Raw genomic sequence first — 22,851 nt, 5'->3', positions numbered from 1 at the left:
TGTGAGCCGTGTGAGGTTCTTAGAGGCCAGACGCTTGGACCTGTCAGGGGCGCGTTTTGTCCCTAGGGTTCTCTCCTAGTCAGATTTCAGATGCTTCTACCCCTTACCAGACCAGGAGCCCAGAAAGATCCTGAGTTCAGGTCGTGTTTTCTACAGAATGTTTGTCTTTCATTTTTCTGACTCAGACATAATGGGTTTTTGTTTTAGTAAGTACGGCTTCTGTATGTTCAGGGTAAAAGGCACACTTTAAAGCATGATTTCATGTTGCGAATTTGATTAGAAGTCAGAAATCTTAAATTAAAAGCCTAAGCTTGTTTCTTTCTTTCTTTCTTTCTTTCTTTCTTTCTTTCTTTCTTTCTTTCTTTCTTTCTTTCTTTCTTTCTTTCCTTCTTTCTTTCTTTCTTTCTTTCTTTCTCTCTCTCTCTGTCTCTCCCTCTTTCCTTCCTTCCCTCTCTCCCTCCCTCCTTCTTCCTTCCTTCCCTTCTCTCTGTCTTCTTTCTTTCATCTGTCAACTTTAGAAAGAACTTATTGTCTGTTACAAAAGATGGGCCAACGTAGCATACTGAGTCTTACAATTGCCTTTCCTGGTTGTTTCCCAATTTTTTAAAAAATTTACAATCAGTTATGTTAGTTTTCCTAGTATAGTAGTAATTATAACTTGAAATAATAAAACTTTTATTCTTCAGTATGCCAACTCTAAATGGCATGTACTGGCTCATTATTTTTTGAGATGAAGAAAATTATCATTATTATTTTTTCTCCTCTTTGCAATCCCTTCCTAAATTCTAGAGTTTATTATTTTTATATGGATAAAGTTTATGACATTTATATTCTGTTTTGTAATTACAATTAAATTATTTGCCTTCTGCATTTAGTTTGATTCTAAAACAAACCCAGTAAATACCTTTGATATTTCCTTTAACTTATTTGTACAGAACCAAAGTATTTCTACTCTTAGATATGGAAAAGTAACCTTCTCTTACTAGTCTTTTTTTTTCCTGCTATATTAAGAATATTGCAAATGTCAAAATCAAATGGATTACTTATATGATGTATTTATCATCAGTTGAAAATAGGACCTTATTTTAATTTGGACCTTATTTTAATTTAAATTTAAAAACTAAATTCAGATGTTATTTTAATTTAAATAGGACCTTATTTTATTTGGGTCACAATTATATCCTTATTTTTTATGTGTCTTTTGAATTATTTAGACTTTCTAATAATCTTTTATTTAACAGTAGAGGAAAGATATACCATCCATTGTGGCTTTATTACTGTCTAAATTCTTAATCATGTAGCTTGGATAATAGGGTCAGTTTTCTTCCCTCTTCCTTTTTTCGCTTGTGATTTCCTACTCTAAGAAGAGACAGATTTTCAGGCTATTTACAGAGTTTCACAGATTTGTTTTCCTTGTCCTCTTGATAGTTTTTGGATTCTGTGGCTCTCTTAGCTGAATTGTCTACGTTTTGTTGGAGACTTTTATTTTCAAGTAATTTTTTTCAGAAAAAGTGCTTTTGAGGTAATTTGAGGTTATGTTTTTAGTTCTTACATGTTAAAACTACCTGAATTTTGCTTTCATACTTGATGGGTGGATATGCTATTGTAATTTTTAGAAATTTAGGCTTAAAATAATTTTTCTTAAAACTTTGGAGAAAATTTCAGTTATTATTTTAGTACCTGCTATTGCTAATGAGTAGGTTAATGTCAATCAAATACTTCTTCTTATGTAGGTTAACTTTTGTCTAAAAACTGAAAATTTGATCTTCTAGATTTCTCTTGTCCTTGGTACCCTGAAACTTCACAGATAGTTCATGAGTCACTTTTTTGATTTTGTTTTTTTGAGATAGGGTCTCCCTGTATAGTCCAGGATAGTCTTGAACTCAAGGCAGTCCTCCTGCCTCAGTCTCCGGAGTGCTGGGATTACAAGCGTTTGTCACCGCACCATGCCATGAGTCATTTCTTATTCCATCTTTTTCATTATTGGGGAACATTTTCATGGATTAATTCTTTTCTGTTATTTATTATTTTCTTCACAACTTTTATTAATCGTTAGCTAGATTTTATTAAGTAGCCGCTATGTACTGGGTTAGGTGGTGAAACAATAGCAAGCTAAACCAGTTGAAGTCTTGCTTTTCCTGTAGCTAGTTTCTTAAGACTGATTATTTTTCATCTTTTGTTCAGGAGTATTCACTAGATGTTGAGACTCCTGGGTCTCTTGAATTTCTTCTCAAAGTTCTATCTGCAATTCCAGTGAGTTATGGGACTATCGCTTGTAGATTTTTACTTTACCAGAATGCCCCATTTATTATTTAGCTTCTTCCTGAATTTTGTTTTGATAACCATCTATTTAATTTCTAGCAATTCCTCCTTTCCTCTGGTTGCACCTTTGCAGGCATATTTTTAGATGAGATATCGTTAAGAATTTCCCTTTATATCAGTTAGAATTTAGTTACTTCAGTTACTTGCATGACTGAGGTTTCTCTGAGGTCATTTGTTTTGTGGGTTCATACCGGTCTTTCTCTTTTATCTGTTTCTTTTCCACCTAGAGTATTTCTGATGACTTCTCATATCTATGCATGATCTCTATGTAGTAGTTATTAAAGGATTATCTTGATTATTAAAGGTAACTGTAGAGTAATTTTTTGCACCTTGGTTGATTTGTTTGTTCCCCTTACCACTCTCTGAAAAGAGGATTAACTATGAGCTCTTAATGGGTGGGCATTATTTCTGACTACTTTTTATTTGAGTTACACAGGCAGGGACCACCCAGGCCTGCTAAATCTATAATAACCACCTCTGGAGGTGCTGTGCCTTAGCCCATGTCCTGCCTTCTTCCTGCTGCATTGCTCACTGGGGAATTCTAGATGTTTCCACTCTGTCCTGTATCTCTTCTGAGCTCAAAAACCCCCACAATGTGTTTCATCCAATAAATTACCTTCACTTTCTATGTTAAAAAATAAAAATCACAGGGGTGCTCACTATAGGGTGGACTTAATTCAGTGGTTCTGGCAAATTTCTGCATCATTCCTGTAAGCTAGGTGTATTATTGCTTTCATTCTGTTGGGATGACTGTTCTCATTGTAGTAACATAGGTCCAGGCCTTCCTGGTGTGTATCAGATGCACAGAAGACAAAGAAGTCCCTGGTTTAAACCTTGTATTCCAAAGGAACCAAAATTCTGACACGGTAGCTCATTAAGTGGAAAAGAGAAACTTCTCTTGACCTCAGTTGAGCCAATGTCATTTTCTCAGCACGCACTTATGTTAAGGGAAGTACTGTGTGCTGATTGGCTTAGAGTTGCGCTAGTGAACCAATCGCTGTGGCAGTGAGGATGGTACCACTTAGAATAGTCTCACCTTTCTCCTGAGGGACCATTGGAGTCAGCTCCTCCCGAAGTCCATGGTGGCATTGGTGAAGCTTCCAGACCTCAGCAAAAATCAAGATGTTTTCTGGAGGAAAGAAGGGAATCCACAACCAGCAGTACTTACTCTAGTACTTCTTGTCTTGGACTGGGATTTAGTCCTTGTTTTTCTGAGTCTCTGCTAACAGAAATAGGGTGAGGGAGAGAAGCAGGGTGAAAAGGGGAAGTAGAACTTGGTGCTCATTCTGTTTTTACCATAAATCAATTGTATTTTGAACTCTATTCATCCTCACTTTTCCCCTTGATGTATTAAAAAAATTCTTTGCGATTAGATCTAAATAATCTTTGCAAACTTCAAAAAATACACAGCTATAATATTTCGTTATTCTGAGTAATGAAAAATTTCATGAATATACAAAATATCCTGGGAAAATTTTGGTTATTAGTAACGGAAGTCACACTGCAGTTCTAGAAATAAAATGAAACACTTTGTGTATTGGAGTAAGTCTGTGAACAAAATCTGGCACCCTCTTTCAATCCATAAGTATTTGTTATATAAGTTGATTTTCTAACCTTGCTATTAATCTCCAATATATGTTTCAATTTTACGAAACGTGTTTGAGTTACTCTGATGGGAACCGAAACACACAAAGTGTGCGCAGAGCTGATTGCTATCTAGGCAGGTGGATGAAGCAGGAAAATGCATTTCTGAAGGTCAGGCTATCAGTGACTGTGGATTGGTAAAGATCTGTGACACTGTCTTGCCGCTTTCTTTAATCGGTGAGTGGTGTTCCCATTATAGGATGTTCGACTGAGCATCTGACTGCCTGTGGAAGTGAACAGAGCTAATGACTTGTTCTCATCCATTTTAACCAACTGAGCCAATCAGACCTGGGAGAGAAGGGTGCTTAGCTCCTAAGCAAATGTGCCTTCAGTCTGAGGCTTTCCCATTTCGTGGGAAATGTGAGGCCCAGGGTATTCAGCCTTCCTCCTCCAGCTCGCACAGTTCTCCCCGACGCTTCGTTTCCTGACGAACGCTATTGGCGCTGATACTCTGCATCTCTGAAGCTGGTCGTTAGAGAAGCAGCTCGGCTGTAGTCACAGTTCGAAACATGAGTCGGTTTCACAGCCCGGAAAGCCGTACATTTCAACTAAATGACAGTTCAGAATGAAGCAGAAGATATAGAATAAAGTACATACAGAATTCTAAAGCAATACCACCGTAAAAGAAACTGTAGTCTCACATAATGTGGTCTAGAAGGATAGATTTCTATAAAATGGCAAATTTCAGCTAAATTGTAGTTTCACAGTCACGAGGAATATGCAGAATACATTGCCTGTGGAATCGAAACACCATGGTGTCCTAGGGGACCAGACAGCCTCATGTCAGGAGGTCTAGAGAAAGGATGGTGTCCAGTGCAGACGTATGAGCAAGCTGCAATGGTGTCTCTACTTCCTGTTGCAGCTCAGGGACTCCCTTAGGAGGGGGACCATGGAGGGGCCCTGGAGGAAGGTCAGATCTGAATGGCAAAGAGTCTCCGTCACAGGAAGGGTGAGGGGGTTTCTAGCCAGAGGGGTCAGTTGAAGCAAAGATCCTGCAGCTGTGAGTTGCTAAGCCTGTGCACGGAGTTGAACCAATGTGTGTGCAGGGAAGAGGAGGAAGAAGGATGGCGCCTGGAAGATGGCCCAGGGCCAGATCACGTGAGATCACTGGGGCGTGGAAATACATGGGATTTCCATCCAAGAATACTGCAGAGTCATTAGAGAGTTTCAGGGTGGGAGCATACCATACATTTCTGTGGATTAGGGTTATCTTCAAGAAATGTTTGTGGGTGTTAAACCATGGAGGACAGGTTTTATGCCAGGTGCCAGTTTTAGTTAAATAGCAGTGACTTTCAGAATCCTGAGCTGAGACAGCTTCTGTGGCTAACAGAATTTGGTAGATAAGACTGACATGACCTGTTAGTCTGATCACTTGTGTATACTGTTTTTCTGCCAGAAGTTCTGGTAAAAGCAGAACAAAAAGAAAAATGAAATTTAAAGATTTAATTCCAAGAATAGCTTCAAAACTAGGTGTTGATGGTTGAAAATGGTGAGCATATTTTTAAAAACACAAAATAGAGATGGGAAGTTTGGTGTCATCTAGTCACGCCAGGGAAACCATGCTCTCTGGGGAAGGAGGCGAATATTTGGTGAGAGCTGTTGCTATGTTACAGCTGTATCACTTTGCATTTTTACAGGAGCTGGTGGTACTTTGCCACCTTCACCACCCCAGCTTGATATCTCTGCTGGCAGCTGGGATTCGTCCCCGGATGCTGGTGATGGAGCTGGCCTCCAAGGGTTCCCTGGATCGCCTGCTCCAGCAGGACAAAGCCAGCCTCACCCGGACCCTGCAGCACAGGATTGCGCTCCACGTAGCTGATGGCTTGAGGTGACTCGGTCATATTATTTTCTATTCAGTGCATGAAAAGGGTGACTGCTAGCCCACTGCCAGGCTGTGACAACAGTGCCTTGCAGTAACTTTGTGTCTCACTAGTATTTTCCAAGCAATTTTGGTGACAACTGCTGTTTCCTGGGTCCAATTTTGTAATTTCATAAAATAATAGCAGGAAGATCATGCAGTACCTCAGAGGTGGAATTCTGCTCTAGATCACGTCGTCCTAACCCTGTTCTGATCCGCCTCCCCTAAAACAATGCAGGTTAGACTTTCAAGCATCGAGGTGTCAATTAGATAATTCTAAGATTGGAGGAGAACCGAATCAAATTCAGTGGCTAGGTTTAATGTTGACCTTATGGGGACATTTGATTCTGTTCTCGTCCAATTCAGTTTGCGACCAGATTGTGGAAAGAATTAAATTCGTGAACCGAGGTACCACAGTAATTGGAGACGTCCCTGTCGCTATAGTTTCCTGGTGATTTTACTGTGAGCCACCCTTCATTCATTTATTTCTCTTCCATCTCACTTCTACTATTTCTGCAAATCTTTTCAGCCCTGCAACTAAAATACATCTTTCTGCAGCCTCTTCTCACAGATCTCTCACTCCCACTTGAGTCTAAGCCTCTGTCGTCTCTCGTTGTCCAACTTGTCCTTTGCCTTCGTTTTTATCCCAAGAAATCAGTTATCCTTGATACCACAGCTAGAGCAGTTTTCCACCATGGAAATTACATGAGGTCTTTTTCCTGTTACCAACCCTCTCCCGGCTCCCTTCCTGCTCACTGCACTCAATTGTTTGCTTCATTTGATTTTACTCCTGTTTTTGTAGCTAGGTCTGTCCTCAGAGAGGACGTCCCCAGTGACTCTGTGTCTCTTCATGTCAGTACCACTGCTACTGGATGCTCCTTACGTTTTTGTTTCTGAAATCTGCCTGTCCTTGCCCCGAGAGCCTACATGCAGTGGTAGCAGGGGCTTGTGTCTCCCTTGCCGTGCTGCCTCCGGCACCCAGAACAGTGCAGCCTCAGAAATATGTTGGGGTGGCAGGGAGCGAGTGGGAAAGTGGGAAAGAAGGAAGAGGGTGCTCAGTACAGAGTGTCCACGTCGTGGATGCGTGTTCCTTTGCTTCCCTCTCTTTGAGACGGTGATGAATATGCCTTCCTGGCAGCATCTGCAAATGTACAGGGAGTGGACAATAAGGAAAACAAATTAGTCCCTCACAAAACCAAGTTAGGAGCATATAACTACATATGAATAGTTTACATAGAGTATAGTAAAGGCACTAAAGGAGTAGATTTCTGTTCCTGGAAGGTTCCAGAAACTACTAAAGACCGTGTAGAACTTTAAATGCAGCAGAAGGCAGGGATTTGGATTTGAGGTGAGATACCTGCCTTCGAACACCAGGGGGACCCTTATGTCAAACAGATTTTCATAAAATGCAGGTTAGGCTGCTGTACGTCAGCCTCTTTCTTGAATATAACTAACTTCAGGGGCAAGTTGTTTCCTAATTCTTTCCCATAATCCCTAAAGTGCTCATTTATAAAATGAAGACTTGCTATTTTTTACTCAAGTCTGTTTGAAAAATCTTATCCTTAAAACAACTCATCTTAGTTCTCTGAAACCTTCCTTTAAGTAACAAACCCAGCAGTTTCTGACGATGTAAAGTAGCTCTCAGCACATTTTTTTCCATACGTTGCCTCATTTAATCTTAGCATAATACCAGGGGAGCTTTTGAGACCTTATGCCATAGAGGTTCGGAGGTTTTGATAGCTATCAATGTTTTTAGCAGCATTAAATATATTTTTAAAACTCAGCATTAAGATTTGTTAGCCCAAACAAAATTTAACAGAGAGCTATAACTACAGAAGTAGAAAGCAACAATAAAACCCCCGCCCTTTGGAATATCTTGGGTGAAGGAGCTCTCTGTACCACACACCAAAGAAAGGGGTTGGCCCGGGGGTGGACAACACAGGCAGCTGCTTCTGCCGTCTCCCGCAGCAGTGCCAGCCTTCCCAAAGCAGCAGGGGCCTGACTAGAAGGCGCGGCTCAGTTTAACAAAACCGTGACGTTGCCTTTTTCCCTGGTGGGGCCGATTCTGTAAGATGACTTGTGGGTATTTGTATAAAAATGAGTGTTACAATGAGAAAAACAAAGAAGGGCATACAAGACCTTTCTTCACACGCCGTCTCTCCTCTTCTGTAATCCTACTATCCGTAATACATCTGCAATTTAGTCCAGTCCTTCCAGCTGTTGATTGTAATTCTCAGCAATTTATCAAGATAGTCACCTGCATCTTGCAAAATTTTCCAAATTGAGTTTGCACCTTTGCCATTTTCTTCTGCCCTAAGCCTGTGGTTTCTCTGGTGTTCCCCATTCACCGTGACAGGACTCCTGTAGTCACATCCACAGCAAAGTCCTCCTCCTCCGGAGTGAGAATCCACTCGTCCATCAGGTCCTGGAGATTATTTTACATGCTTTTTAAGTCAGTTATCTATCTATTTATTTAGCCGAATGCTGCCTTGGTTCAGTATCTCCAAGGACTTATCAGAACATTCTTCTATTACAAAAACCTGATTACGCCTGAAATTCCTGCTGTTCTCCATTGCGCTCAGAGTCCATCCCAGCTCTGCAGCGTAGCACCTTTGCCCTCACGTGTGCCGCCAGCGCCCCCTGCAGCCTCTTACCGTTCCCCGGCCCGCATTCTGCATCCTTCTGCAGGGGGGAATTTCCACTGACATTCATGTCTCTGTCCTTACATTTGCCATTCCTGTCTTTTCACATCGTTGTCTGCCTGGGGAACTCCTGTCCCATGCGAATTTGCTCATATAGCCCCTTTCCTGTGAAGATCAACATCTCCACCAAGCAGAAGCTTTGCTCAGGTCTTTGGTCCTTGCTCCATGTAGGACACTGTGTTAGGTGCTGAAAATAAACGGTCGAGATGACCTCACGCTGGAGCTGGAAACTCGGTCCAGAGGGAGCGTCCACTTGATCTCTTTGCCTCTGTGCTTTTCTTCCTTTATGCTTCGCCAGCTTTGGTGCTTACACAGTCTGTAGCTTTAGTCGGGCACCTGCCTGTCCTGGACGGTGGCCTCCTAAGGGCAGAGAGGTGAAGATGGCTTGGGTGTCTTCGTGACTGGCTCTCCTAGATGCCACATCCATATTTGTTGAAAGAATGAATTCATTCTATTTTTTTTTTGAGTTATTTTATTTGGGACGAGATAAGATTGGACTTTAAGTTATGAAGGCAGGGGTTTCTTAGAAATTCTGATGATAATCATGATTAAAGAATGACCATTTAACTGAATATAGTTAATTTTAATAAAATATTTGACAGTATTCATTGTTGCTCAGTGCATCATTTATGGCTGAATTATTGTCTGGAAGGCAGGATCTGTACTTTCTACTATTTCAAAAGCTATTTTACTGTTCTATTAAAAGCTATTAAATTATATTTTTAAAGATGAAAGTATATAATTGAACAGTCTAGCCTAGATAATCTCTTTTCCACTGATACTATTTTCAAATTAAACTTAACTATTTTTTGGCATTTAGGAAGCATTCTGAAAGAGTCTGTTCTATAAATAGACAGAAAGAGGATACGTTACGAAGGGTTCAGGTGCTATTTAATGATGTATGACTTGGCTTTAACTTTTTCATTCTTAATCTCCGGCTTTTCTCTTCGACAAGGGAAGAATAGCTAATGGATTTTCAATAAGCCCTTAGTAAATTTTCCTTTCAAGCTCATTACTTTTTGTTAAGGTCAACTTCATTAGTGCGTCTGTCTTATTTATCAGCCAAAACTGTGCATACTGAAATGAATAGCCCCTTTGTCCGGTGGCCTAACTACATCCTGTAAGAGGGAGAGCCTGCTGCACTAGTTGATGTAATTAAATGACACAGACTATCGAGACTGTCATTCAGTGGAAGGTTTGGAGCAGCACAGACTCTGCTCCTAATCCCCGCAACAATGATCGGAACGAAGGAGCAGAGTAAACGCTCTCTCACATAATCTGAGCCCAAACCAAAACCCACAAACAAAGAACTGAAATTTACCTACATGAAGTCCTGGAAAAAATTGTTCTTTCAAGGTAGGTCATAAGATACTTGTGAAATTGGAGGAACAGAGAAGGCAGAGCTGAATTTTGTAGATGTCCAAGGAAAGGTGGCAGTACTTAAATTAGTTGTTGGGTCACTGTAAACTCTGACAGTGTTTTTAGAATGGATAAAACCTTGTTGAGATTAAAATTTCCCGGTGTTTTATATTAACTTGCTTTTAATTCCTTGCCTGAATGTGCAACTTTAGTTGCTTACAGTTGCATGGATTGGTCTCTAAAAGAAGGGACTTTAATATCCCCCAAACCATCTTCCTCAAGTCAATATTTTATTCATTCTCTCAGTCCAAATGTTCTCTGTTCACCTTAATTTATAACAGAATAGAGTTTACAGGATGTCATACCTTCCAGCAGAGTAAAATGAAAAGTCTTTTATTTTTATTTATTATTATTGAAACATAGGAAATATTCTTTGAAACATCTGGAAACATTTTGGAACATTTAGAAATAAACATTTTAGAACATCTTAGAACATTTAGAAAAAAATAACAAAGATGGGCAGAATTTTAAAAGTTGAGATGAAGTTCTGTTCAGTTTAAGAAAATCCAAACTGTTAAATAGAGTTACAACAAAATCTTATTGCCTCTTGTTTAACATTCATATTTGAAAAATAGTTAAACTACTCATTTTACATGAAGAGAATTCAGAATTTCCTTTCTGTAATTGAGGTATATGAAAGAGAATTCTCCAAAGTTGTTACCTTGCCTGAGATTGCTGTATTTTAAAATTTAAATCACTCAGCAGGTTTGATCCATTTAAAAAAAAGAAAAACCATAACCTTGCCTTGAGGTGTTAGATTTCTATGTTTTCATTTCCTTCTGTAGTATCTCTGTAGTTTCAAGGTCAGAGTGCAGAATTTTTGATGTTTTGCATAATGAACATAACAGATTGAAGGGAATTATGACAAAACTGTTTTATTGTAATCACATTTTCATAAAAGTCCTTGTGCATTTTCCGACAGATACCTGCATTCGGCCATGATTATCTACCGAGACCTGAAGCCCCATAATGTCCTGCTCTTTACCCTCTATCCCAATGCTGCCGTCATCGCCAAGATTGCTGACTACGGGATTGCTCAGTACTGCTGTAGGATGGGCATAAAGACGTCAGAGGGCACCCCAGGTAGGACAGGCATTTGCTTGACTCTATCTTCAGAAGGCATAACCAGTGTTCTCACTGTGGGTCCAGGAGAGTCAGAAGAAACACTGGCCTATCACACTGCGCACAGGTATTTATCTTTTGCTTTTTTGGGTTTTTTTTTTTTTTTGGTTTTTCTCCAGTACTGGGAACCGAACTCACGACCTTGCGCTTGCCAGGCAGGAGCTTTTGCCGCTGAGCTAAATCCCCAGCCCCGGTATTTATCTTTTGAATGATGGTGAACCTTTCATTGACGTTGTCATTACTGTCTTTCGTTGGACCAAAACCAAAAGCTTGATGTAATGTCCTAGGGTGAAACTGAGTACAAAGGAGAGAATATTTGATGTCAAATTATACTTTTTTTAAAGTTGTATTTTAATAATCTTCAAATACTCTGGAGCAGCAGTGGCGAATCTATGGCACACGTGCTACAGCTGGCTGTCTGTACCATTGAGAGCTGTGCAAGGTTCCCCATCGCTGCTCTGGAGATATTAAAAGCAACACAAAGCTTTAATATAGGCACTGTTGGCACTTAGCTAAAAACGAAGCCAACCAAATTTAGGTAGACAAATCCTTTTTTCATAACTCTGAACTCAAAAAGCTCTGAAAACTCAGACATTTTTAATCACTAAATTCTCTTGATCGTATGAGCCTTATTTCTTATACTCACTGTGAAGGTGTGACGTTTTACCACAGAAACATAAACAGGTGAGTAGGTGGGACTGGCCCTGACACTTCTGAAGGCTGATGTAATGTAGGGTATGTGCATCACTGTTAGCTTTCCTAAAAATAGAAAGTATAGATTCCCCAACACTTCTGGCTCCAAGACTTTTAGATAAAAGCTTTGATCTGGGTTTGTCCTGGTCGCGAAGTTCTTGATAGAAGCACAATTTCTTCTTATTTTAGGTCTATACGAGAGTGTAGGGCTTTATACACTGCATTTCAGTTTTCTTGCTTTGTAATCTGTACAGTGTTAATACTTCCATGCTGAAAGATGGTGTGCTCCTCTTTGCTCCTCCATGCCCACACTGGAGACCGCTACATCTATGGTCTGACATCATTTTCTTATCTTTTACTGTTGCTTTTATATTCACCCCAATCCTTTTTTTTTTTTTGGTCTTGCTTGTTCTAAGAATCTTATTACTACTCCTGTTAATTGACCCTATCTGGTAAAAATTCATTTCCAGTGTCATCATATACTTTCGTGTTTTCATGGCCCTGTATGCAGCACGTGCTTTGCACCTCACTGTCCACCCTCTGGGACCCTGATCCCTAGCTGCTTCTCAGCAACCCTCTGCTTCTCTTCCCAGGTTCATCAGAATCTCACGTTCTGATTCATAGGATAGAATCACAAAGCCAGACATCAGTATAAACTTCTTATCCTTCAGACTGCAGTTTGAGCAGGGAATAGAAAATTGCGGGAGTTGATATCCATTCTGGAAAGGATAGCTCTGTCTTTAGTCAACCAATATGCTGTGAGTTATTTGTAAATAAGGTTGGAGGTGTCTTGATGTCAACTGGGTGATTGCAGCTCATGCCCAGAACAGAAGTAAATGACTTAGAGGATATCTCACTTGGCATAGAGGTTCTAGTTTGCTCCACTGTCCCCCAACTTATGTGCTTAGATAAGCAAATGGCTGAGATTCCCTAGATTCCAATGCCTGATTTTATTTTTGCTCCAAATATATTCTGCCTTTTGTTTTGCAAGGTTATATTTTGGAAACATTGTCATAAACACATCAGAGTATATATGTGAGTTGAGAATGTCTCTAGGTTGTTAAATAATAATAAAAGTAACTACCATTTCTTGAGCACTTGCTGTGTGCCAGTCACATTACAGACAAAATCTCTTGTCTCTGTGCCAGGTCTGAAAGTTTGCTATTATTTTCTCATTTGTAAAACGAGAACATTTAGACTCAGTAATATTATACCATGCAGTGAGTGGCTGATGTGATAACTCAGTCTCAATAAAAACTGATTCCAGGGGTATTTCACTTTAAATCCTATGGCCTTTTTCCTAGACCACATCCAACTCTAATATGTACTCAAAAGGACTTAAATATTCAATCATAGTTATCAAAAAGCAAAACAAAAGAACGGAACCATTAATAATCAGTAGCGTAGCAAATATTGTCAACTGAAGATTTGGTAAAAAAAAACCTTAAGGGTGGAATTGCCAGGAGAAGAGCACACAGCATAGTGATATTGTCTCTGTAGATCTGTCACTATTTCCATGGGATCCTAAGGTGGACCAGACTGCCCTTGCAGTTCCTTTCTTGTCCATTCATTTGGACAGTGGCTTTCCCTGGGGACTCTTGAAGTGCTTCTGGATTTGAGCTCTGCTACTCACCTTAGTGGTTAGGCCAGTAGCAGCCAGCTCAGCTCAACTGGGTTCATACTTACAGCCTTTTATTTTGGTATGTGACTTCCTCATCTTGGCCGAAACCTTTGTAAAACTCTATAACCGTCTGATTCTTCATATGAAGCCAGATGCTTGCCCTAGATCACTTATGGTGTCCAGTATTGACTTTCGGCAACATAAACGTGGAGAAAGATCATGACACAAATACCCAGGGCCTGGTTTCTGTTCTTCTGCCCACTTTTTGCCTATGTTATTTAATATACTGTATGTTTTTTCCTGATATATCACCAAACTTCTCTTTATTATTAAGATTGTTATTTGTGGAGCACTTCTAGTTATCTCCGTCCTAAACTCTGCCTCAAATTTATTTATTTATTTATTTTTAAGAGCAGAACATATTTATTGAGGGAAAGAAAACTTTTGTCTGAGAGACGGACAGAAGGGCACCCTAGTGGGTTGCCCAAGATTCTGTCTTTTCTAGGGACTTTTATACAGCAAAACCACAAGGTGAGGTGGATCCAAGGTGGGGGACAGTGGGAAATCACAAGGTGGACATGAGCTGGGACAAAGCTGTGGTCAGCCAATAAGATTACAAGTATAATTGTTCAGGTGAAATTGATTGAATCAGGATCAAGTGGGGAAGCAAGTCACACAGCAAGTAGTCATGAATGCACAACGGGGGCTTTTCCTGTAAGGGGTTGGGGTCTGTGACTCTTCAAGGTGATCGCTACCTATTTAGAATATCAATCCCTGATGTCCATCCCTAGGGAGGTATGTGGGTGCATTGGTTTAGTCTTTTATCTTGAGGTCTGGCCTGAAACAAGTATGTCTCCATTTGCAAGGTATCTTGTCTTCTATATTGGCTCCTTCGAGGGCCTGGCCCTGTCTGACTGCCTATAATATGTTTAGCTACCTCAGCTCTGCCTCAAATTTAAATAACAACACCTGCCACCATTACTACCATTGCCCCATCCCCCACCAAAGCAATTCTGTATCCTTTTCTTTTAATGGATCTTCTTGTTAAGGTTATATCTTTTAACATGAAAACTTGTTGAGAAGCCAAAAACCACATACTTGTTAAATTTTGTTTTGCTTTGTTTGTTTTATGTTAGTCTTTACCACCGTGCCTTCACCCTGACTGTGTGCATCAGTGTGGGTGAATTATGGTGTCTCAGAGGAGACATGAGTAGGCACACGCCTTTCTCGTTGCTGAACAATACTCCTGGCTTGTGCTTAGTTAGCCTTTTGAATGGATTGACTAAGATTGTTACACAGCTAGTTTCTCTTAGTTCACTAAAAAGGAAGTTTTGTGCTGATATTGTATAGACAAGATATCATGCCTATGTCTCTTACTCTGAATATTGCTAGGAAGACAACAATGCACAATGTATCAACTGTTGCAACTGTCCTAAAACCTCTTTTGAAACTCGGTTTCATTGTTAGGTTGACTGTCTCATTGAAACTTTATGACCCTTGGATATAGTCTTACTGTCATTCTTAGCCTACGGGTGAGGAGAATAAAGCTTAGGGAATGTTAACAAGGTCTACAGGGTGCAAACACAAGCAGACTGAGAGCAGAGCCTCTAGCCCAGCCCCATGACGTTAGAACATCCAGAGGCAGGAACAACTCACTGACATGCACCGACCACACTGTGATGTGAGTCCATGTCTAGGAAGGGTAAGTACCGGATGCCTGAGCTCAACTTTAAATGGCTCGCAGCACTTCAACTCTAATTCCACATGAACTTCCTGTTGAGAGTGACAGATAATGCTGGATCCTAAGACAGCATTGTTGACTGAGGTGAGTGCTGACTGATGGATTCATACCTGTCAGTACCCGTATGACAGCCATTAGGCAAATAGAATGTTATCCCTTCTGGTTATACACTATCACCTGACAGAGATTATGCAATATATTCGACTCATACTTCTCTGACATTAAACAAGAAATATAGTACATGTTTCTGGGTACCAGGTGGAATATACTCAGACTAATGCATACATTTTTCATATTCTTGATCCCTGGATCTTTTCTTTATTTGCTCTTTACATTCGTTAAAATTCAGGCCTATCTGATAAAGTATTGCTAACAATAGCTTTTAGATAATGAGTCATATTTTTTCAATTCCTTTTAACATGGTAATTGTTGTAATAAATCTGCAAAGGAAAATTATACTTGATGTGTTCATTTATTCATGCCTTTGGCAATACTTTATTAAACACTTACCAAGTACCAAACTGATTCTACCACTTAATAGCTTTGAGGTGTTCATCAGTAAATTGTTAATGTAATCAAGGATATGAGAAATTCCTAGGATGAATTTATAAAAGCATTTCAAAGAGTATTATAATTTAAGCACTTTCTGAATGTATGAATAATATTATGTTCCCATACTGGGAATCGTGTCAATGAAGACATATAATTAGAAAGAGAAAGGTAAGAAGGTTAAAAACATTTCCATATTGAAATAAATATTTCTTTCTATATTCATAAATATATTAGTGTTCTCTCAATAATTGTGAAAAAAATTCCACCCTTTTGAGCAACTCTACTCTGTGAGTTAAAGTCTGGAGAAATAAAGTCTGTTGCAAAGGGTGTGTGCATTGAATGAGAATTTAGAAGCTAGACTAAGTGACCCTTCAAGTTTCTTCCTCCTCTCTGCTTCTGTGATTACAAATTCTAACAGTGAATTTTGAAGGAAAGAAATGGGCTGAGCATTTTCATAGTCCTTGAATAGAACCTTGATGTGATGTACACCTAATTAATGTGTTGAATGAATAATAAATAATTGGATAAGATTTAAATCAACTTCCAAAATCCTTTTTAAATTCTAAGAAGATAAACATAAAGAACCAGTTAATGTGTAGTTCATTATTCCTAAATACGCTTGACTTCACCATTAATTATATTGGTAGTCCTAAAAAAACACATGACATTTCTAAAAGGACTATATCATTTGTACAGTGGAAAGATCTGTCTACCACAAGTGGTGAATGTTCAGGAAGGTGCCTTGTAATTAAAATATTTGCTCACAAAAAAAGGAAGGTGCCTTGTAAAAAATTTAGAAATGCAAAAAAAGAACATGTATACAATATTGACACATAGAAATACTCACTATTACATTTGGATATATTTCTTTCTAGTCTTTATTACTATATGCATTCCCATCTTCTTTTTATTTTGAGAAAGTTTAAGCTACAGAATTTGAAAAAGTAGTATAATGTGCATCCTTCTACCCTACACATATTCACTGATTTCAAACTATTTCCTCTCCTCTCTCTTGCTCTCTTTGTATGCAAATATGAATCTTTGACTCTTTGACAGCAAGTGATATTACTGCTAAGCATATGGCGGAATTTCCTAAGAATAAGTTAATCACAATACTAAATGAGTTGATCACAATGTCAAAATCAGTTAAGAAAATTAATTCAGTTGATTTTTTTCTCACATTTTAGATGTTTATCCAGAGTTATATCACATAGTTTCTTTTCATTTATGTTATAACGTGTCATCTTAAAAAATGATTTTTAATATACTGCATAGTACGTATTGCTTAACCATTTCCCTGTTGTGGTTGGATTTCTTTAGGTTATTGATATTTTAGATTGCAGATATTGTTGAATTCTACAATCTTCAGGTGGTAGAAACTATTCAGTTTTTGCTTGAAGGATTAAAAGTGATTTATCCCTTGTGAATTGAAAGGTTTATTCCCCTTTAAAAGAACTTCAGCCATGAGCCTCGGAGGGAGCACTCCTATTTATTTTAATTTGATTTTCATTTTTATTTTTTTCATTGGGTGGGATGGAGTGGAAGTAATAAGGGCATTGGGCTTCCATTCAGGTTAAAGTAACTTGGTGTGAAGTCCAGGTGGCTCTTCCCTTACTACCCTTCTTTTTAAAAATCACCACCCTGATAATCATTCATATTAGGAGCAGGAGAAAAAATGAAACAGATTTTTTTCCTCTGAGGCTTCATTTCTTTAATTATAACTACCTACTCAATAATTTATTATTGAATGTTTATCCTTTTTATCCTTCAAAGTAATTGTATTGAAGACTGAAGATCTTATAATAGCATTATAAGATTTTGTAATAAACGTTAAAGGAGATTAGTACCCTGCGGTTGTCCTTGGGGAGTGTGTCCTGGGACAGGCTGGTCGCGGATCTCATCAGCTGTCTCCATGGAGAGCTCAGAAGGCCTCCGAGAACCCGAGGCCCTGCCTGTCCTTGGCTTATAGCCCTGGATTGGCTTCCTGGGATTTGTGGCCCCCATTGTTGGGCATACTTATTGCTGTATCTGCTTACTTTCAGGGTTCCGTGCTCCTGAAGTTGCCAGAGGAAACGTCATTTATAACCAACAAGCTGACGTTTATTCATTTGGGTTACTACTCTATGACATTTTGACAACCGGAGGTAGAATAGTAGAGGGTTTGAAGTTTCCAAATGAGTTTGATGAATTAGCAATACAAGGAAAGTTACCTGGTAAGTTCTATTTTGTGTAAGGTAAAGACCTTTTCCTTCATGTCCATGGTTTCATTTCCAAGTAGTTGTATACTGAATTCATTTCACCACTGACAACTTCTATTTAGTGCATAGATATTCCTAAATCCTATGAAATGTAATAAAAATCACATGAAAGAGATAGCCGTTTTCAGCTTCAAAAAAATCCCAAGTTAATATCTGTGAATTTGGTATTATATTTACAGGAACACTCAGGAAAGGCAAAGTGCTATTAGAACCCTAGACTTGGGAACTTCTGGTTCTCATGAAGAGTTACTATGTTCCCACTAGGCAGGAGTATTTTCACTTTCTTGGAGCAAAATAATTTATATGCAGGAATGAACGCTTGAATTATTTATAATAATAATTGTTAGTAATAAATATTAATAAGAACAGCTAAATGAGTACTTAATGAGATCAAACCTCCTTTTAGTGGCTCCCTTACACTTTCAAGAGATTCTAGGAGCTTGTCCTTGATTCGTTGATCAGTAGTTTAGTTTCCACTACAAAGTGTGCTTTGTATTTATTTAGGTTTCTCATGTATCCCTTTTTTTTAACATTTAGAAATACCTTTGAGTACACACACGATGGACCAGGTGCAGGGAATACAGCATTAGCTACTCCTGTTGGGGGACTTGAAATGATCCTGGCAAAAGGAAATTTATTATTCTTTGAATAAGTTATAGAAACTGTCAAGGTCATCTTGTTAATTTTATTAGTCAGCTTTTCAGTGGAAGCATCTAGGTCTGTCTTCGGCACCCACCTGAGGAATGCCATTCCTCTTAGAAATAACAAATGTGCACAGACCCTTTGGGGGATAGATATGAAGAGAAAATGCATGCTTCCTTTTAAAATTAAAATGAAAAAGGATTTAGGAGTGTTTTCAGGGTTCATTTTAAATGCAAGCTTAGAATGGAAATCTCTTTATTTTGTTCAGTTGGTGTCTTGTCTCTTTAAAAAAATCAAGACATTTCTTTTGCTCTGTCTGCTAGAGATCAAGTTAACAAAATTAGCTTTAATTTTGTCATAAGTAAAGTTGCAGTAAATACAGGACTATAGAGATCAGAGTTTTCCTTTGCAACTTCTGGACTGCTCATGTACACTGAGAGGAAAGAAATAACTTTGTTACTGTACTAGTGTGATATTTTTCAATCTTTTAGATCCAGTTAGAGAATATGGTTGTGCCCCATGGCCTATGGTGGAGAAGTTAATTAAAAAGTGTTTGAAAGAAAATCCTCAAGAAAGACCTACTTCTGCCCAGGTATTCTTAAATTCAAAATTTGTTAATATTTTATGCAAATGTGCTATACATGTGTATATGTGTATAAAATCCTCAAATATATTTAGTGAAAAATGCATAAATAAATATATGCACAGCTGAAAATAGTTATAAGGAAAAACCCTTATGGTCTCCTCAATCCTGGAACACAAAAAAATTATTGACAATACTTCAGAAACCCCCATGTGTCTTTTTCTGATTGCTATTCTGTATCTCTGTGTTTTCTCTTCTGTGGAATGCTTATCATTTTGCCCATTTTCTGAACAGCTTATCTGCCTAAAATTACACAAGCAAAAGACAATCTTTACTTGTACTAGTCTTTTGTTGGTTATTGCCTGTGTTGAATATTTTTCTAAGTTTGTGTTATATGCTGTTTTTATTTTCACTGGGGCACCTTTAGCAAACAGAATTTTAAAATTTTATTATGATAAGCTAAGCAATTCATTCATTTTGTGGTTCTTACTTTTCAGGTTCTGTTGTAAAGAATACTTTCCCCTCAAGTCACAAAGATATTTACCTATAATTCAATAATTGTAAAGTTTTAGTTGGGCATAACATGCCAGTTATCCCAGCACTCTGGGAGACTGAGGCAGGAGAATTGCAAGCTTGAACCCAACCTGAGCAACTTAACAACCTAGTAAGACTTTATCTAAAAGTAAAAAATGGATGGGGATGTGGCTTACTGTGAAAGAAAGAAAGGGAAAAGAAAGATAAGAAAGCAAAAAGAAAAGGAGGAGAAACTTAGTTTTGCTTTTGACATTTAAAGTCTTAATTTATACAGAACTGATATTTTTATCTAGATCCAATTTCCACATGGCCTACTGTGGAGGACCACCGGGATGGCTCTCCTGGAAAGAAGAACATTTGGCTCCACTTTAGCTAAACTTGGCCCTTTTTCTGTGTATTATATGTAGAGAGCTGGCTAGGATATTTCTTTATCCCAGTAGTCTTTAAGCAGTGAAGATGGGTCTAGCCAGGTGCTGATGAGTTGTCTTTAAAGCAATGCAAAAGCTCAGAGATGCCCCGCCTCTAGCTTCCAACCTGTATGTGTGAGCTAGAATGTAGGCCAAGTGGCGCTGCGCTGTTGGCTGAGACTGAGGCTCCAGAAAGGATCTTGAAGTCTCAGGGAATGAAGATTACACATCAAAGCTGAGGCATCGACCCAAAACATAAGATCATCCCTCAGACTGTGTCATGCAGATGACTCTGCATCTCTGCATATTGCAGAGGTGCTATCTCGCCTCCTACCTACCCCAGCTCACAGCACTCACCTGTTTCCCTCTGTTCTCACAGCCACTCATCCCTGAGCCACTGCGCTCTTCACAAATTAATATAACCTGGATTCAGCCCTGAGTCAAAGTCCTTTGTTCTCGTTAGCCATTGTTCTAACTGGACTTAGGAACCCCTTGGCTGCCCGCAACTACATATATGCCTTAGTGTCTATTCTCACCATGCGTTACACTGGAAGTGGTAGATTGGAATTAACTTATTGGAATTCCAATAACTTTCCCCTGGAATTACAAATATAAATTCCACTGGACTGGGAAAAAGTCTGGAAAGGGCTTCATATAGCAATTTTTCTAGCTTGCTTTATTAAAATTTTTCTCCTTCTTTTCTGTCTACTGATCTGACATGTCTGTTCTGTAATTGTTTCAAGATACATTGGCAGATTCACGCATAAATTCTCTTCCGTTGGTTAACTTACAGTTCTTCCTACTCTGGCTTTAGAATAATCCCCTTCCTTCACTTACTTTTCTTGCATAGGAGGGTTTTAGCTGTTACTAGCTATAGTACTATGTAAAACTTAGTTTCTTTGTCCAGTCTTGTGATAAACCATATCGTGCTTTGGATTAGGTTTTGGCTGAGTCTGTAAACAATTTGGGGAGGATAGAATCTTTAGAGTGCTAAGTTCCCTGTTCTTGTGTGTTATCTGTCCATTTGCTCAGGTCTTCTCTATGTCTTTCAATGAAGTCTACGTGCAGGTTTTCTGTATTATTTGTTGGATTCTCCTATAAATGTCTTTCAACTCAATTCCAGACTTGAGTTTTTGTCTTTGACGTTGTTTTAACCACCCAGCTGACATGAATCTGGCCTACAAATGTTCTTGAGAGCAACAAGCTTAGAAATAGCAATTTCTCAGGGTCCATTTGCACCCACCCCACTCTCTCTGCATAGTCCCATAGCGGCTTTCCATGCAGGTCCGTGAGCATGGGTGAGCGGCCATGTTTATTTATGGTGTTTGCTTATACTGACTAAAGCAGTCCTTTTGAGTCCAGCTTTATTAAGACTGTCTGCCTTGGACACCGCCTAGACCGTAACTTTTCTTCCATTGGCCTCTCAAGGAGAATCCAAGCCCACATCCATTTTAGCACAGTAGATAAATGGGCAAGATGGGTAACACAGGCTCTTACTTAGATGAGGCACTGTACTGTAAGGCGCTTCCTCATGGCCTCGCAGGTAATGGGCTGGAAGTCATCACAGATGTGGATGTCACTGAGCGTCCTGACACTTTCTTCTGTTTCCTTATGACGTCTCATATTTTTCAGTGCTTACAGCACATCACAAAAACAGAATCTACAAATGATTTCTAAATTTTTAAACAAACATTCAAATTTCCATTTCCTTCAACTGGTAGAAGTTCTACTCTTGATGATCCAAGTGTTTTTCTCCCACTCAGCGTGACTCTGCAGTATAGAACTGAGTGAAGTTATAAATCCTGTCTGCTAAAATTCTATGTAGTTGACACTGGAGATTTTACTTTCAAGTTAAAAAAAAATACCACATGTACAATAGAATACATAGAATGCACAATTAAAAATATGCATTCATTTTTAAATAATTTTATCCCTTATTCAGATTGTTAATCTTGATCATCTGAATGGGTTACTGTTTAATGAATAAATTTAGGTTTTGCTTGCTGTACCGATAGCATTTAGTTATCGATTTGATCTTTCAAGAGGAAATGTGAAACTTGACAGATGTTTTCCTTCTAAACTTTCCCAGGTTTTTGACACTTTGAACTCAGCTGAGCTGATCTGCCTTATGAGACATATTTTGATACCTGAAAACGTTATTGCTGAATGCATGGTTTCTACGAATCCTAGCAGCAAGAATGCACATATTTGGCTGGGCTGTGGGCACAACGACAAAGGGCAGCTCTCCTGTCTTGATTTAAACACCGAAGGACACACTTTGGAGGTAAATCTGAGTGCACTTTCAACTAACACTCTTTGGAACATTCACTTCACCATAAACTGAAGTTTATGCCAATTAAAATTATTTTAGAAGAAACTAAATACGAGTCCATGTAGGAGTATTATTACCAGGTATGATTGAAATATACAGTGGGTGTTTAAATTAAAAAAAAAATTATTACAGAACAAGACCCATTGCCATTAATGCCATTAAAAATATTCACTCTCGCTTCAAACTCACTTATACCGTTGTTCTCACCGCTTTCTGAAGCAGTTCTGCAAGTCCTGTTTCGTGAGGGTCTTTACCGGGTGTGAATAAGAATATAGTGCGTGCTGCCGCTAGATGACATCCAGTGGAGAGGCAGGCGTTGAAACTTTATAGTGTGGACCCATTTGTTGTTGAAAACTGACTAGAATGGCACTGTTTTTAAAAGTAAATGTGCAAAAATAAAAAAATTTAAAAATAAGAGTAA

General features: G+C 38.8%; 1 protein-coding gene across 1 annotated transcript in view; it reads left to right on the top strand.

The window, feature by feature from the left end:
* Lrrk2 (leucine-rich repeat kinase 2) overlaps positions 1-22,851 on the top strand; it is a gene marked incomplete at its 5' end in the record, with an annotated part of 132,600 nt that overhangs the window by 97,001 nt on the left and 12,748 nt on the right. The window contains 5 exon segments of the mRNA XM_013505951.1: positions 5,604-5,794; positions 10,868-11,028; positions 17,717-17,887; positions 19,066-19,166; positions 22,188-22,382. Of these exon segments, the coding sequence (XP_013361405.1) occupies positions 5,604-5,794; positions 10,868-11,028; positions 17,717-17,887; positions 19,066-19,166; positions 22,188-22,382 (819 nt within the window).

The sequence above is a fragment of the Chinchilla lanigera genome, unplaced genomic scaffold (genome assembly GCF_000276665.1).
Source record: "Chinchilla lanigera isolate Chin_1 unplaced genomic scaffold, ChiLan1.0 scaffold00104, whole genome shotgun sequence".
In the NCBI taxonomy this organism is placed as follows: domain Eukaryota; kingdom Metazoa; phylum Chordata; class Mammalia; order Rodentia; family Chinchillidae; genus Chinchilla; species Chinchilla lanigera.
This window is presented reverse-complemented; position numbering and strand designations above follow the sequence as displayed.